Raw genomic sequence first — 15,782 nt, forward strand, 5'->3', positions numbered from 1 at the left:
TCAGACTAATTTCTAAAATGTTACATTAAATTATTGAACTTTTATGATATCTGCAATACATTTAGGTTAGTTCTGTTCTGTTTACCCTGGGGGGTTATCGCTGCTCTCCCTGCTCTTATCTATGCTAGGCTGCATGGATGGAGTTCTTGCCCAGAACCCATACCGCCAATCCAAATTGTATGCTAATTGTCAGTCATCTTTGACGATAGTGGTCCTGACAGAAATAAACAAAAGAGGTTTAAATGTCTGTTCTCTCTGAAGCCTCCATTGGTTTTATCACATAGCTTTTCCCAGCATGTATTCAGTACTTTTCTCCAGAAGAGGGCAATAGTCAATAGATTTTGAACTGTTTAGCAAGAGAACCTGGAGTTTGAGCTCCAGGGAGTGTTGGTTAGTAGCTAGTCTCTCTCCCAGTACAGTCAGTCATTATCCCAATAAACACATAACAGAAGTGGAGCTGACAGCCAGACAATAATACAGCAGTTAAGATTTGTGTTGTGCAGTTTGGAGAGGATACTCAATCTCATTTAAAGGAGAGCTGGCACAATATGTCACCCCACAGGACTGCCAAAAGAACATAATTACTGCTGCTTTCCCAATTGAGATGCATGTCTAAACAGGCTTCCTCCTTATTTTAATATCGCTTGCATATGTATTCAGGACTGTGTAGTCTGTGAATCAGCTGTGCTGCTGAATCATATTTTCTAAAATTGCTGTAGATGAACATAATTAAGATCTAGCGAGATGATCGCTTGCAAAGTACAATTTAAGATGTTATTTGCATGCTGATTTCTTTTAGCTTTTTTGTGAAGTCCTTTCCGTTTTTAAAAGCACTTTTTTTTCAACCTAAGCAGGCACAGAATAAATGTCGGTTTAGATAAAGCAGCTCTCAAAGTCTCCTCTAGCTGTGACTGGTATAATTTTGCCTCACTAACACCCACGTATCGTATGAAGTATTAAGGGAGCACTCTCTCTGTTTAGGGAGTGTTGTCAGTGGTCTCCCTCAAGGAGAAATTACTGTGGCAATGCTAATAAGCATTTATGCTCCCTTGAGCAAATTAAAAAGGGAGAAGACAAGCACTCTTTCCTAGACAGAGTAGTAATCGCAAAGCCCACGGCGCTCATTAAGGGTAGCATTGCCATCATATTATTTGAGTGACTTGATTTCCACCGTTATTTCTGAGTAAAAGTTGTTTCAACCCCCCCAACCCCCCAGTGTAGACCAGATTTTATTTCACTAAATGATATATTTTTTACTTTTATGTTCACAGATTCAGCTATCTTTTCAGCCACATACAGTATATTCTATTCTATCCTATCCTATTCTATTCTATTATATTCTACTGAAATCTATACATTGGCTGAGAAGAAAAAAGAAATATACATATATGTAAACATTATTCTATTCTATTCTATTAAAGGCCTATTATATTACATTAAATTCTTCTGGTCCCATTCTCCCCCATTTTCCTATTCTCATTTCTATAGCCAGTCATCTGGCTATAAATGCCTATAAATAATATTACAAAATAAAAATTTATTTTACCTAAATATCTTTTGGATAAACTAGAAGCAAATTACATTGAACTTTCAGTCATTCAGCCAAACAGGCGTTTCAGGGCACATGCAGATGGCTGTACATGCATGGTGGAGGTTATATATATTCTCAGAAGATCAACAATAGACATGAACTGACCCTTTCAAGCAAACCCATGCGAAGATCAAGTAAACTATAAAGCCCCTGCACAAGTACAAAGTGACAGGGCTGTGAGCTCTGGGTGATTCACGTTCTCAGAGGGTCAAAGAAATGTTTCCGAGTGAATAAAACCCTGCTGAATTACTTTGGTCTAACATGGAGTTATTGATCGCAGCCAAGGGCAGTATAGAGCCGGGCCGGAGCCTGGCTCTCTGTCTGAATTAGAGCTCTGTCGGCACAGCGCAGGTCTGATGTACTCACACTGTGCAAATGTATAGGGAAGAAATCGGATTTGCAGCGGCTGTACTGGAGTTTGCTATGGGGATTGTTAAGAGCATTTTTCCCCATCATCATGACTTGTACAGCACATTGGGAGGTCAGTACATGTTCAGCGCTATTTATAGTTATGCAAGTTATACCAGAATGTAATGTAGCCTAAAAGCACGCAACAATAATGTTAAGTTAAATAGCAGCATGTAACCTTCAAATTATAGATGCTGGCATGCTGCATATACATTTATACTAAAATTATGTGTTATTATGTGTGCAGACAGACACACACAAATCAAATTATGCAAGGGAGACATAGGAAGTCCCAGCCTCAAAGTGAATTTGATGTCAGTGGCTGCTTTGAAAATGAGAGATAGGGTGGAGAAAGGGAGGGAGATGGAGAAAGAGAGAGTGAGAAAAGGATGACTCACCCTTCGAGAGAGCTTCCTGTAACTTCAGGCAAGCTGTTGGGTGCATAAATAAATGATGATATGGTGTCCCAATGTTGGTTTTGTGATGTCAGGATGAGCCTTCTCCCTCCCTCTTCCTCTCTATTTATCTCCATCAGTGTCAGGTATACGCCTCCTTTTTTAAGTTGGGGAAAGTTGAGGCATTGATTTGTGTAGAGTCATTTGTATAGTGTGAAGTGTAGTCACTTTGGGTGTCTGAATTTCTGAAGGTGTTGATATGTTGATGTGCTATCAATGGTGTTTTGACTGTGTCTGCTTCTGTCGATTAAGCTGAACTGTGTTAACGTAACTTGTTAACAAGATCTGTTGCAAAATAATTGTAGTTGATGCTAAGTAAACACATTTTCATCACAAGAAAAATGTATAGGAGAAGAGGTAGGATTAAATAATTTTTCCATGTTTTTAAAGAACTCTTTTATGCTCATCTGTTTATTTGATCAAAAATACAGCAAAACAATTTAACAAGATCTGTTGCAAAATAATTGTAGTTGATGCTAAGTAAACACATTTTCATCACAAGAAAAATGTATAGGAGAAGAGGTAGGATTAAATAATTTTTTCATGTTTTTAAAGAACTCTTTTATGCTCATCTGTTTATTTGATCAAAAATACAGCAAAACAATAATATTGTGAACTAGTATTATATATATATATATATATATATAAAAATGTTTTTTATTCCTGTGATGGCCATTACTCCAGTCTTTAGTGTCACACCATCATTCAAAAAAATTTTTTTGGTGCTCCAAAAAAAAATAAAAAAATCTTGTTATCAATGTTTAAAAAAAGTTGTGCTACTTAATATTTTTTTTGTTGAAATTGTGATACATTTTTCAGGATTTTTTTAATGTGTAGAACATTTATATGAAATACAAATCTTTTGTAACAATGTAAATGTCTTTATTGACACTCTTGATTAAGTTAATGCATCCTTGCTTGGATTAATTAGTATTAACTAATATTAATGATTAAAATAAGCATTAATATCTTTAAAAAATATTCCTGTCCTCTACATTTTGTTTCGATATCTATCTATCTATCTATCTATCTATCTATCATCTATCTATCTATCTATCTATCGAGTCTTATGGAAAAATTGTTATTGGATTTATTTACATAGGCCTAATTTTGATTATTATATACATGTAATCATTTTAATGACAGATGTTTGTATTAATTTAGCATATTTGTCATTTCTAAGTTTCCAAATGACTAAATGTAAATAATGGGCCATTTCTAAATATAGGATCAAAAATCATGCAGTTTGGGTGGCAACGAAGCTCACCTCACTCTTCCTATACTGTTTGTGTATGTGTATATGTGTTATAAAGTGTAAGTTCCTAAGAATGTGCAAAGGCACTCAATTTAAACCTAAAAGTTTATTTTAGAAAAGAAAACATATTGTAGATTTGATGTGAATCAATATAACACCAAGTGAAAAGTGTTAAATGAAATGCTTGGAGAATCATACATATCGAAACAGATTTTCGAAGCGGAAAAGCATTCAACCCCGGCATCTGTTTGGACAGCTCCCCTGTAATATTACCACACGCATACATATTTCATCCTTTCTTTCCTCCTCCCATCCCTGTCATCCCTTCTTTCCTCTCCTCATCGCTCTTGCTCTTTCTCTCTCTTCCTCCTGAATACTAATTCAGCCTCACGGTTCTTAATATGTTTCAAAGCACACCTCCTGGGTTAGCCCTCTCCATTTCTCTTCAAAGGTTCTTCTTCTGGCAGCGCTGGTGGAATGCAGTGACAGAATGTGTTTAAAAAAAGGAGAAGGAAGAAACCTTGCTTGCTTGAGGCAGGGAGAGTGCGCAGCATGCATGTGTGTGTGTGTGTGTGTGTGTGGGTATATTCAAGGTTACGGCTCTCCACAGACACACTGGACATGACAAGCAAACATGATGAGTCGGTTCTATATAGATGTGCAAAACTCTTTGATTTGAGCTGGAGGGGTGAGAAAGCAAGTAGAGAGGGAGTCCGAGAGATCAGGAGGGATAAATAGATGTTTGTACATGCTTTGGAGAGTGCAAACACAATAGGAAAATAAGAGCAAGGGAGGGGCGGCAGAACTGGGTGGGGAAACAGATGCACCGCATTGTCAAGCGATAATGGAGAGAACCAAAGAAAAGAGATGCCCCGAATACGATTGCTCAAGATATTGATCCGGGAACTCCAGGGAATTGCGTGGAACTTCTGATCGATGCTCTTTCCTCTTGTTGTCATTGACATTTCTCAATGTCATTGTTAGCTGTTTGATACAACAACCAGTAGTATCAATTATAAAGGGATTTATGGGAACATAAGTGGCCGGTGATGGTGGTTCTCTCCCGTTTCACAGACACACTGACTTAGTGACTGACTAACTCTGATATCTCGGCTCACCAGAGAGTATTGAGGGGGTTGCAGCGAGGCAAGGAGGGAGGAAGGGAGGGAGGGTGGATGACGGCGAGAGCGGGTTGGAGGCACACACACACACTTGCTCTCACATACAGCCTTGCAGAGACAGGAGGGGAGAGTCAGAGACGCGGAGAAGAAGAAGAGGAGTGAGAGAGAGAGAGAAGGAGAGAATGTCTGCTGAGAGGGTGGCTGTCGTTCCTCGTTCACAAACCGGCCCTCGCTGAGACACCATGGGCTGTATCGGCTCCCGCACCATCAGTAAGACCCTCTTTGATTTGATTGCCTTTCTTTTCCAGGCTGAAAGGAGACCAGCCAGGGGTAGAGGAGCATCCCCCCTCTCGGGGAAAAATGTGTGTTTTTCTATGTAAACCTTCTGGTTAAAGGCCGTTTGTCCTCCAGGCTTTGACAGTGATTCGGCACGCTGCTTGTGGGAAGCTGGGATGGAGGTGTCAGCTTTTGAGAGCTGTTAGTGTGCCTGGAATTGATAGCCGTGTGTGTCCGCGTGCATGCGGTAGGTGCAGACAGAGTGGTTTTAAAGATCCAACGTGGAATTTTTGGAGCGTACGATTGCATTCGATGCACCTCCAGAACGACTCGCAATATCTGACACTGTGCTAAGGTCATGTCAGGAGCTGTTTGTGTGGAAACAAAGCAGTTCACAGGTTTGAGCGTGTACGCTTAACGTACAGCCAGGTTAACCGAAGAGGGTGTTTTTGGGATCAGAGGTGCTCACGCGCAAAAAGCGCTCTGGTGTGACGTGGAGCCGGCTGAATGTGTCTCACATGTAGGTCAAATTCTGCAAAGTCAATGGCACCGGTGGGCACCTGTTCTCGCCAAACGGTTATGCGTTAACACAGCCGTCGATGACAAATTGAGGGTGTTTTGGCACGATTAATATTCTTCTGTAACCGTGAGACGGCAGGCAGGCTAACAACCCTGGAGAGAAGACTCTGAATTGTTCCTCTTAAACGTGTTTTACGATGCCGTACGCCCATTAAGACGAGAGCGCAGTATCAAAACAAACCGAGGCAGCTGATGGAGTGATAAATAAATAAATGCTGCTGTATTTGACCTTTGATTGTCATTGAGCTGTCATGGCAAAGGAACAGAGAGTCTGGATGGAAGATTTCTTTCACATAATAAAGCTATTGCAGAAAGTGTAAGAGTGGGATACATTGGGTAATTAGGGAAGCCCATGCTGAGTAACTAAATTTAACCAACTCTTATAGAAATACTTAATTTTTAAAGAACTAAAAATTCATATGTCTTCAAGTTGTGGCACTGGAATTGGCCGGCTATCTGATATGCTCTAGAGAGGAGCGTGGATGGCATATTTAGTGTGTTTGGCTATAAATAGTGTCTACTTTACAGTGACCGAAAAGCAGAGGAGAGAGGACAAAATGCATGCTAAATAATATGGGTCAAGTGCCTGATATAGGCCTGTGGTTGTTAACCCCTTATTTTGAATGAAGCAAACACTTCTCATGTAATTTATGTGCTGTCGACATGTTGCACTGATGCTCTTAATGGCTCAACCAAGGCCCCGTTATCGATTTTTTTGGATATTCTTGACTTCATGAGCTCACCAAGCAAATTGTTGCTACAGCCAGAAATAGGAACATTCTTAGGTTGATCATCTCAAATCCTTGTGAGATTCTGTGTTTACAGTAAAATGCATCGTATTTGAATTATACTTTCAAACTTCTTTTTTAATATCAGGTTTGGGTTTTTAATTCAAGTCACTTACACAGCTATTGCTCCTCTCACAAGATTGTGTAATGAATCAACCACAGCCTTTAAAGGGCACTACTGAAATACCTAAATCTGGTGACAGATTGTAAAGGGCAATTGCAATTTACTAATCAAAGTATTAAACTAGAAATACCCTCTTGCAGCTTTTGGTAAACGAGCATGAAATGACACTTCACAGGCTTTCCTCATTAAAGTTGTTATGTTAGCTAAGCTGTCAAACATATTCACTGGGAATATGTTTGCTATAATTAAGCTCTTCAGTACTTTACCAATCAGCAGTGAGGGTCAATCAATGGCTGTAGACACAACACTAAGCATGAATGAATTAAGTGAGTATTGTTTATTTTGAACAGCTACTTTGTGGGTCTCCTCTAGCTATTTAACATATGATTAACATATGACAGATATAATATAAATAAATAAATAAATATTATATATGCAATTTCTTGCCAAGAGTTATTTGCCATCTGGCGGTCCCTATGATCACACATGGACTGATCATAAAGATGTCTGTACAGGCCTAACTGTTCAGCCAAAATTTCTTCAAAGTTGTTCATGTTGAATGCGGTGCCGCACAAAGTGTTCGCTCGACAAAAAATGCTGTGCACAAGCACCACATGAAATTGCGTGCACTCAAAGTGAACTTCCTCCAACATGACAATGATGTCATCTTTGCCGTGTGCACCCAAGTGAACTTACGGACGCGTCGAGTATAAATCAGCCTTCAGTGCGGGCTCGGCAGAAGTGTGCATCAAGGGTGCATAGGGGGCGGTCGCGAGTACCCTTCTGAAAGCTAAAATGACGAATGGTACGGCAGTGTTCCTCAAATCTTGCCCTGGAGGGCCAATGCGCTGCAAAGTTTAGCTCCAACCCTGATCAAACTCACCTACCTGTGATTTTCTAACGATCCTGAAGACATTGATTAGCATGCCCAGGTGTGTTTGATTAGGGTTAGAGCTAAACTCTGCAGGAAAGTGGATCTCGTGGGCCAGATTTGAGGATCCCTGGTATAGAACAATGCCGTGGAAGCAGCGAAGTAAAAAGGCTCAGCCTCTACGGAGCTAACATGAACAGTTCTTGCAAGACACTAAAAATAATCCCAAACCAATCAAATATGACCCTGCGACATGCCTCGAGGGGATTGGATGTATTCCCGCTAGGGATCCAATCAGGTTACTCCGAATCCATGTCCGATGGCAGGTCTCTTATTGAGAGAGAGATGCAGCGCCGTCGCCATACAAGGCTAAGACATTATAGTCATGTCAAACGCATACAAGTATGTAATATAACAGTGCAACGAAGCATGTGAGAACAATATACACACATAGAGAACGGCCGCATCCGGGGCACCACAGTCTGAATTTGACGATGGCCCCGCCCCTGATCCCCCTACATGACCTAGTCGAAACCACCAGCACAGTCAAATGGCTAGTGGTTGCAGGTAGAACCATGGGTCGTACTCACCGACAGGACCTGTGAGGCTAATGACCACAGTGAACGAGCGCAAACGCGCGCATGCGCGCCAAACAGACGAGCTCAATTAAATTGGAGCGCAATAATTCTGACTACAATATACATTTCGCTGAAATATTTGTAGTTGGACAATAAATGTGACATGTAGAATTTTAAACCCACAAGTAAGTCTATTTTTATGATAGCACTGACTGTAAAGTGACTGTAATGGAATAATCAAAATAGCCTAACACAACTTTGCTTTTGTTCTCATTTATTTTCATTTTTAGTTTAGTGAATTTAACTTCCGCTGTAAAAGCCTTATTTTTGTTTTTAGATTTAGATTTTAGATTTTTAGATTTAGATAAATGTTAGAATAAAATGTGATTTTAACTCTTTTTTTTTTTGTAATATAAAGGCTTACATTCACTTTATTTGTTTTCATAGCCTTTAATATGTATTGTTTTGTTGGACAACATTGAGCGGTAAGTGAAATACATATTGTATATATTAAATACAGATTTTTTAAAATCCAAATACAAAAACGAAAATACAGAGATATATACCGTATATCTCAAATCGGCCAAAAAATACAGAGATATGAATTTTTGCCCATATCGCCCAGCCCTACTAATAGCTATGCTGCAGTGTGTGTGAGATCGGATGAATACAATCAGAACGAACCTTTATTTATCTGTATTAAATATGTTAGTCACTATTCTGTGTCATTTTTCATTCACAATCATTTCACTGTATGCAATGCCAAAATATGAATATTCAAAGTAGTCGCACTGTCAACGCGTTACTGTTTAAAAATGAATTGAATGCTCTGTGCTTTTGTTCTCATTTATTTTCATTTTTAGTTTAGTGAATTTAACTTCCGCTTCAAAAGCCTTATTTTTGTTTTTAGATTGCAATGTTACAATGTTAGAATGAAATGTGATTTTAACCCTTTTTTGCACAATATAAAGGCTTACATGGTTACATTCACTTTATTTGTTTTCATAGCCTTTAATATGTATTGTTTTGTTGGACAACATTGGGCGGTAAGTGAAATATATATATATATTAAATACAGATTTTTTTTATCCAAATACAAAAATGAATATATACACCGTATATCGCAAATCGCCCAAAAAATACAGAGATATACATTTTTGCCCATATCGCCCAGCCCTTATTGCAGCTGTTCAATTTAGTTGATGTTCATGTTTCTATTTCTCATACTCCCCATCTCTCCTTTACTCTCCCCTTCTCACTCAAGTTCAGTCTTTTTTTTCTTCAGAGGCATTTACACTTGGTCAGTTAATTTCTATTGCTCTGATTGCTATACGATCATGAAAAGTGAGTGAGTGCTCCGCAAAATACATTTGTGTGTTCACATAACACCATTTTCAACTTAAAAACGGACAACTTTTTATGCATTTTGTCCGTTCATTTACATAACATTGGCGTTTTGGGGGCCTGCACACACAAACTTTTGAAAACGGGTTTCAAAGTGCATGTTTTTGAAAACAATACTTTTGTCGTCTCTGTGTAAACTACAAAAACATGAATTTGTGAAAATGGTGACATCATGCGCATTCATATTACATGTTCGGTTTATAGGAATGTGTGCATGCACAGTTGTAGTGTTTTTTTTACAAAGTGCCATTGCCAACTACTGGCCTGGCATGCAAAATACAGCGTTTTATTCGTTTTTGCAGATCCATCTGAACTGGGATTGTTTTGACAACTTTTCAAAGATGCAAAAGATTTTTTTTTTTCGGTATTTAGTATAATCGTTGTCGTGTATACATACCTTCAGACCACCTCAGAAGTGGTTTAAAACACATACAAGATGTTTCTGAGTTGTGTAAATGCGTCTTGTTCCGGCCAAATATAAAAATGTGCTCCTCCAGATCTCAGAATTCAAACACTATTTTCCATTTGAGCCGAAGAGAGCATTCAGCAGAAAAATTCACTGCTCTGCATTAGCATCCATATAGTCTGGGAACAGCAGATCTGATTAATATCCATTTTGCTAGACACAAACCCATTCGGATAGCAATCTGATCGATTAAGTGTAAATACCCATTTTGTCTTCCCTTCTTCACTCTGATGGTCTGTAACTCTGTGCTTTCCCTCTGACTCTTTCTGAGCCTCACTCTGACTCTTTTCACTTTCTTGTGTCTTTTAACTCCGTGTCATTTTAATCTCTTTATGCCTACCCTCTATTGTCCTCAAGTTTTTCTTTGTTATATCGCATTGCATAGCGTTCCTTCCTTCATTCGGTGTCTCAGTCTTTCTCTCATCCACTTTGTCTCTGTCTTTCCTGTCCCTCCCCTCCTCTCCGTGTGTTTTTGGCTCAGTACTGAGGTGAGTCAGCCTCTTGGACTTCGCTCCTAATCAGAGTCACTGTGAGCGTCACCGTGTGTCAGAGTTCCAGCCTGTATTCCTTTATTTGTCCCTTTTTCTTCCATCTCTCCACCTTTACCTTGTGCTGTAGAATAAAATGTCAAAGACGTTCCCAGACGTGCTAGGCGGTGAGATCTGTCAAGCCAGATTGTCCCATGGTCCAGTTGTTCCTCCATCTGGTTGTTGGCAATGCAGATCTTCTGCTGCTTCTCCCCGTGATACCGTCAGGCTTACGCCGGGTGTCTAGGAATCTTCATCCTGTTCCTTGTCGTTCACTGCGCGTTGACGTTAGCTTTTATCCTCGTCACATGCAGATTTGTTTATCCCGTTTGACTGCTTCTTTCTCCGTCTCTCTCGCTCTCTCTTTCCTTTCCCCTGAAGCTCCGGCCCTCATAATGCTCAGTGTCAGACTCAGACATAAATGTAGATGGGCAGGGTAAACAGTGCAGCGGCCATGTGGCGCTTAGCGACCTTGGATGCGATGGCTTATCCTTCATGTCTCTTGGGATTTTCTCAATGTGTTTTCCTGCATGAGTGGAAGTGTTTTGTCCGTAACAACATCATGGTGGAATGGACGGATAGAAAGTTATGGGTCCTGACAGCTGGGATGTGCGGCAATCCATCCATCCATCCATCCATCCATCCATCCATCCATCCATCCATCCATCCATCCATCCATCCATCCATCCATCCATCCATCCATCCATCCATCCATCCATCCATCCATCCATCCATCCATCCATCCATCCATCCATCCATCCATCCATCCATCCATCCATCCATCCATCCATCCATCCATCTATCTATCTATAGTTCAATCTATGGTTCATTCTCTGTTGTCTATGTATCTGTTTTCTGTCTTTAGTTCAAAATATTGTTCATTTTATGCCTGTCATTCTAGCTATCATTCTATCTGTCTGTCTGTCTATCTATCTATGTTTTCTCTGTCTTTAGTTCAGTCTATCATTCATTCTACCTGTCTATGTTTCAATCTATCGTTCATTCTATCTGTCTGTTTATCTATCCATCTTTCTGTCTATAATTAAATTTATCATTTATTCTATCTGTTTGCCTATCTGTCTTTAGTTCAATCTATCATTCATTTTGTGTAATTGTATCATCTATCTATCTATCTATCTATCTGGTTAATTTTATCTGTTTGTCTATGTATCTGTTTTCTGTCTTTAGTTCAAAATATCGTTCATTTTATCTATCTATCTATCTATCTATCTATCTATCTATCTTTGCTCTCATCTAGTCATTGTTACTGATATTCTGGTCTGCTGGTTCTGATTGTCTCCTTTATAATTGATTATGAGTAGATCTGCTTTACGTTAACTCACTTTATCTGTCTTTCTCTATTTACTCCTCACTCTTGTTCACTGGTCTCCTCCAGAGCTGCGCTGCTCTGCATGGCTCTATCCGTCTCTCCAGAGTGGGTTAGGTTGATTGAGGAAATGGCCCTGAGGCCCAAAGGCTCTGCTGTACTTACAGAGAGAGAGCCCAGCAATTAAAAGACACACGATCACACACAAATGCACGGGATGCAATTAATGCATTCTGAGATCCAAATCAGTCTGGAGTCTGGAGTGAAAAAAAATGAAAAAAATCAGATGCAGATAGAACAAGGACTGGTACATTCTGTTTTGATGTGATTAACCCCATCACAATATTGTTATTCTATTGCGTCAATAGTTTAGGACTGTTGTAAATGAGTTCAATGAATCAAGCCAATGCTAAACTCAATTTCACTGATATTGAGCTAAATTAAATAGACCTAAATTGAATAGAGAGAGATGGGGGAGTGAGAGAGCATGTGTACTGCAGCTAGACAGGGTCTCGTTCACTAATAATTACGTACATGTGCACCGTGAAGGTTCTCATGCAGAATTTCTTCAATATTCACAACACAATTTTGGCCACGATTTTGCTGTTTGAGACTTTTTGGAATCATAAAAGACTTCTTTTGTCATATGGAAAAGTCATCAGACTTGGATCTTTGAGTGTGGCGTGCTCAGCATGCATGCATTTTAAAAATAGACTTTTATTTCTGAAATGCAGGAATCGGTTTACAGGAATAATAATATATCACTGCTCCACTACAGCGAGTGGGAGCTGCTAAGAAGAAAAAGAAAACAAAAATAATGTAAGTCTTTGAAATTCGCCATTGTTATGGCAGCAACAGGTATGCAATAAAATATTAAAATGTCATATACATTTATATAAATCAAGGTTTGCAAGACTAATCATTTTACTAGTCAACCAAATACCTGTTAACTTGTTTCTTCAAATTTCTGCTAATCTTTAAAACAGCATCCATCATTTAAAGAGATAAAATGCAAGACAGAAAATCGTTCCTATTATTAAATAGAATATTTTAATAAATGTTAAACATGTGACTGACTACATGAGAAGTGCATTTTCACAAATCTTCCACCATGAATAAATCTGCATCTAAACACACAGTTTTATCACTGAAGAGTCATACAAATTTATTTTTTCAGTCTTCCCCTTGAGAGACAATTACCATCCCAATAGGGCTTTTGTGATGAATTTCTGAAAGTCGGTTAGCATTTTAAGCCAGGTGCCTACTGTACAATTTTCAAGGATTTTACCATATAAAACAAGATAAATCTTTCATGATTTCCAAAATTTGTGTCAGATGGCAAAGTCTCACAGTGTGAACGCAGCTTTACGCATAGTCTCATTGGGCTCATATTGTACAATCTGACAAGTGGCAATTGTAGCAGGAAAAAACGGCACAGCATGCACTAGGTTTTACTCTTGTTCTACATTGAATTGATGAATCTGGATTGTTGTAAATGAGGGGAGCAGTGACCGCAGTTAGCAATTAGCCTACACAACCAAACCATCTCCGCATGCTGTAACGGCGTCCACACAATCTCTCCTTTACAGCCATTTATCATTCTTTGCAAACATATCCTTACTCTCGCTAAAGGTGACAGCATGAGCAGCAAGTGTGCCGTTGTCTAAACCAGTCGAAACAGAAGAAACATCTTTTATATAGCCCTACAGTGCACCTGCATGTTTGCATACTGTTGTTTATACGTTTGATACAGATGATTGTTTGATTGCTGGTTGGCCTCATGGACCATAGTTTCGTCACTGAACGCTACGGCTCCATTTATTGCTTTGTCTCAAAAACAGTCATTATGCCTCAATATTATGTGTTTATGCAGTCTCTAATGTTACAGGGCGATTGTTTTCAGGCACATCATTCAAAATGTTAGAGCAAACTGGGTTATGTGTCATTTCTAGTTTGTCATTTTGAATGAGTCACTGTCAACACACACACCATCAACATAATCAAAATGATTCAGAAGTGCAAATACACAGGAAGCTAGAATACAAAATAAACATATTTATGATTCGAATGAATACGATTTGAATACTAAAGATGTCCGAATTCTTTTTTTCTACAGTTCATCTTAAAGGGGTCATATGATGCTTTTTTAAAGATCATTATTTTGTGTATTTGGTGTAACAGAATATGTTGACATGCTTTAATGTTCAAAAAACACATTATTTTTCAAATACTGTACATTATTGTAAGTCCTCTATGCCCCGCCTCTCTCAAACGCTTCGTTTTCTACAAAGTCCCTCCTTCCGACAAGCGCAGTCAGCTCTGATTGGCCAGCTGACCCAGTGCATTGTGACTGGACGAACACCGCAAGCACTCGTCGGAAATGTAACGCCCCTTACCATAATCGCGAGCTTCATCTTTCAAAATAAATGTAAAGACAGAGCAATGTCTTTACTCTGGGGAACAGAGTCGCGTGACAGACACAGTAATGATGCAGTACACAAGCCATGGTTAAGACAGCTGACTCCACTGTGATGTAATCTCTCTCTCTCTCTCACGCGCACGCGCACACACACACACACATACACACACACACGCACAAAAAGCTATTCATAAATCAAGATAGATGGAAAAATTAGATAAGAAACCCTATTTTTCCTTTGAAAAATTACATTATTTTCACTTTTATAAATTTATCAGAAAACAAGATTTCATATTTTTCAGTTTATTTTATTTATTTTTATTTAAGATAAACTGTTCAATTGCTCAGAAAACAAGTCCTCATGTGTTCATTTTGCATCTCCAGTAAATGTGTCTTGATTTAAGGATGTTGAAATATTTGTGCTGGAAAACAAAACAAAAATACTGAGGAAGAAACTAACTTCTGGGATCTTATCTATGCACAATCAGCTTGTAACACTCCAAAGAGAAAGGAAAACTTGAAATCGCATCATATGACCCCTTTAAATTCAGCATCTCTTGGAAGCCTCTTCTTAAAATACAATGCCTAATAATTTGCATAAATGCATCAAGCAGCACGATCACTAAATGTTTTTATCATTTTATAGGAATGATGCGATATAAAAGCGTGATGCAACAAATCTCCTTCCCCACAGAGTGCTGGCGGTTTCGGATGGATAATTAATCTAATTTAAGGTCTTTGTGTGAATGTCAGCAGAAAATGTAGCGAGGAGCTGTCAGTTTGACTTAGCATATTCAGTAAAGGTTGCATAAGCCACATGCCTATTCCCTTATCTCGCTCTCTGTCTGTCTCTCTCTTTCCCTGCAGCGGTGGATGCAGTTCCCGTTCGGAAAGATGGGGAGCAGGTAAGTAAAACTACAGCGCTTTGCATATTTAAGATTTGCTTTGCACCAAACCTCTGTCCCATGTTGTGAGCTTAAGCCCTAAGGATCACATCTACATGACGTCCCTTTGCCAAGATGATACTTGTGCGACGTCTGCATTTCTGTCCAAAGCTGTTATACCTAGTGCTGACATTTGTGCCTCATGGCACTTTAATGAAGTCTTTAGCTAACACGAAGACCCCCTGCGTGCCACACGCACGTCTTGCCGCCCCGTAGCACTGAAAGTCAGAGAAAGCGTTATGGTATAATGTGTATTTGAAAAGCCGCTATATTAGATTCTCAGCAAGGCCACGAGAGCCGGACTCCAGAGCCCAGCCATTACCGTACAGTATTGCCGTAACGGCTTTGTCTCCTGGGAAGACATAGCCTCATCCGTCTTCCCTGTTTGACGCCTGTGTTCACGTCCTACCCAAGGGCAACAGCTCTTGGCTTGTCGCTCTGCTCATCCACAGATGAATTTGGCTCAAAATCTACCATTTGGGTTCTGGTAGCAGTCCAAACCAAACGGCATGTTTAATATCTCAATTAGGGATGGGCGTATCGATACAAAGTATCGATATATCGATACTGACGCGAGTATCGAAAGTATCGATACTCAAACAAAAATATCGATACTAAGGTGCATTTTATTTACCAGTGGTTTTGTTTA

General features: G+C 39.3%; 1 protein-coding gene across 4 annotated transcripts in view; it reads left to right on the forward strand.

Annotated features, from left to right (window-relative positions):
• Window positions 1–4,956: 4,956 nt before the first annotated feature.
• The window catches only part of LOC107724098 (protein FAM131B-like), a 25,166-nt gene continuing 14,340 nt past the window's right edge, over window positions 4,957–15,782 (forward strand). For 3 of the 4 annotated variants that reach the window (XM_016532878.1, XM_016532879.1, XM_016532880.1), the window contains exons 1-2: window positions 4,957–5,100; window positions 15,057–15,094. In XM_016532878.1, the coding sequence (XP_016388364.1) occupies window positions 5,073–5,100; window positions 15,057–15,094 (66 nt within the window). In that variant the 5' untranslated portion in view covers window positions 4,957–5,072. Of the gene's footprint in view, window positions 5,101–15,056; window positions 15,095–15,782 lie in introns of those variants that run through there. The other variant, XM_016532882.1, reaches the window with a different exon arrangement.

This window comes from Sinocyclocheilus rhinocerous, unplaced genomic scaffold, assembly GCF_001515625.1.
Source record: "Sinocyclocheilus rhinocerous isolate Xijiao unplaced genomic scaffold, SAMN03320098_v1.1 scaffold335, whole genome shotgun sequence".
NCBI lineage: Eukaryota > Metazoa > Chordata > Actinopteri > Cypriniformes > Cyprinidae > Sinocyclocheilus > Sinocyclocheilus rhinocerous.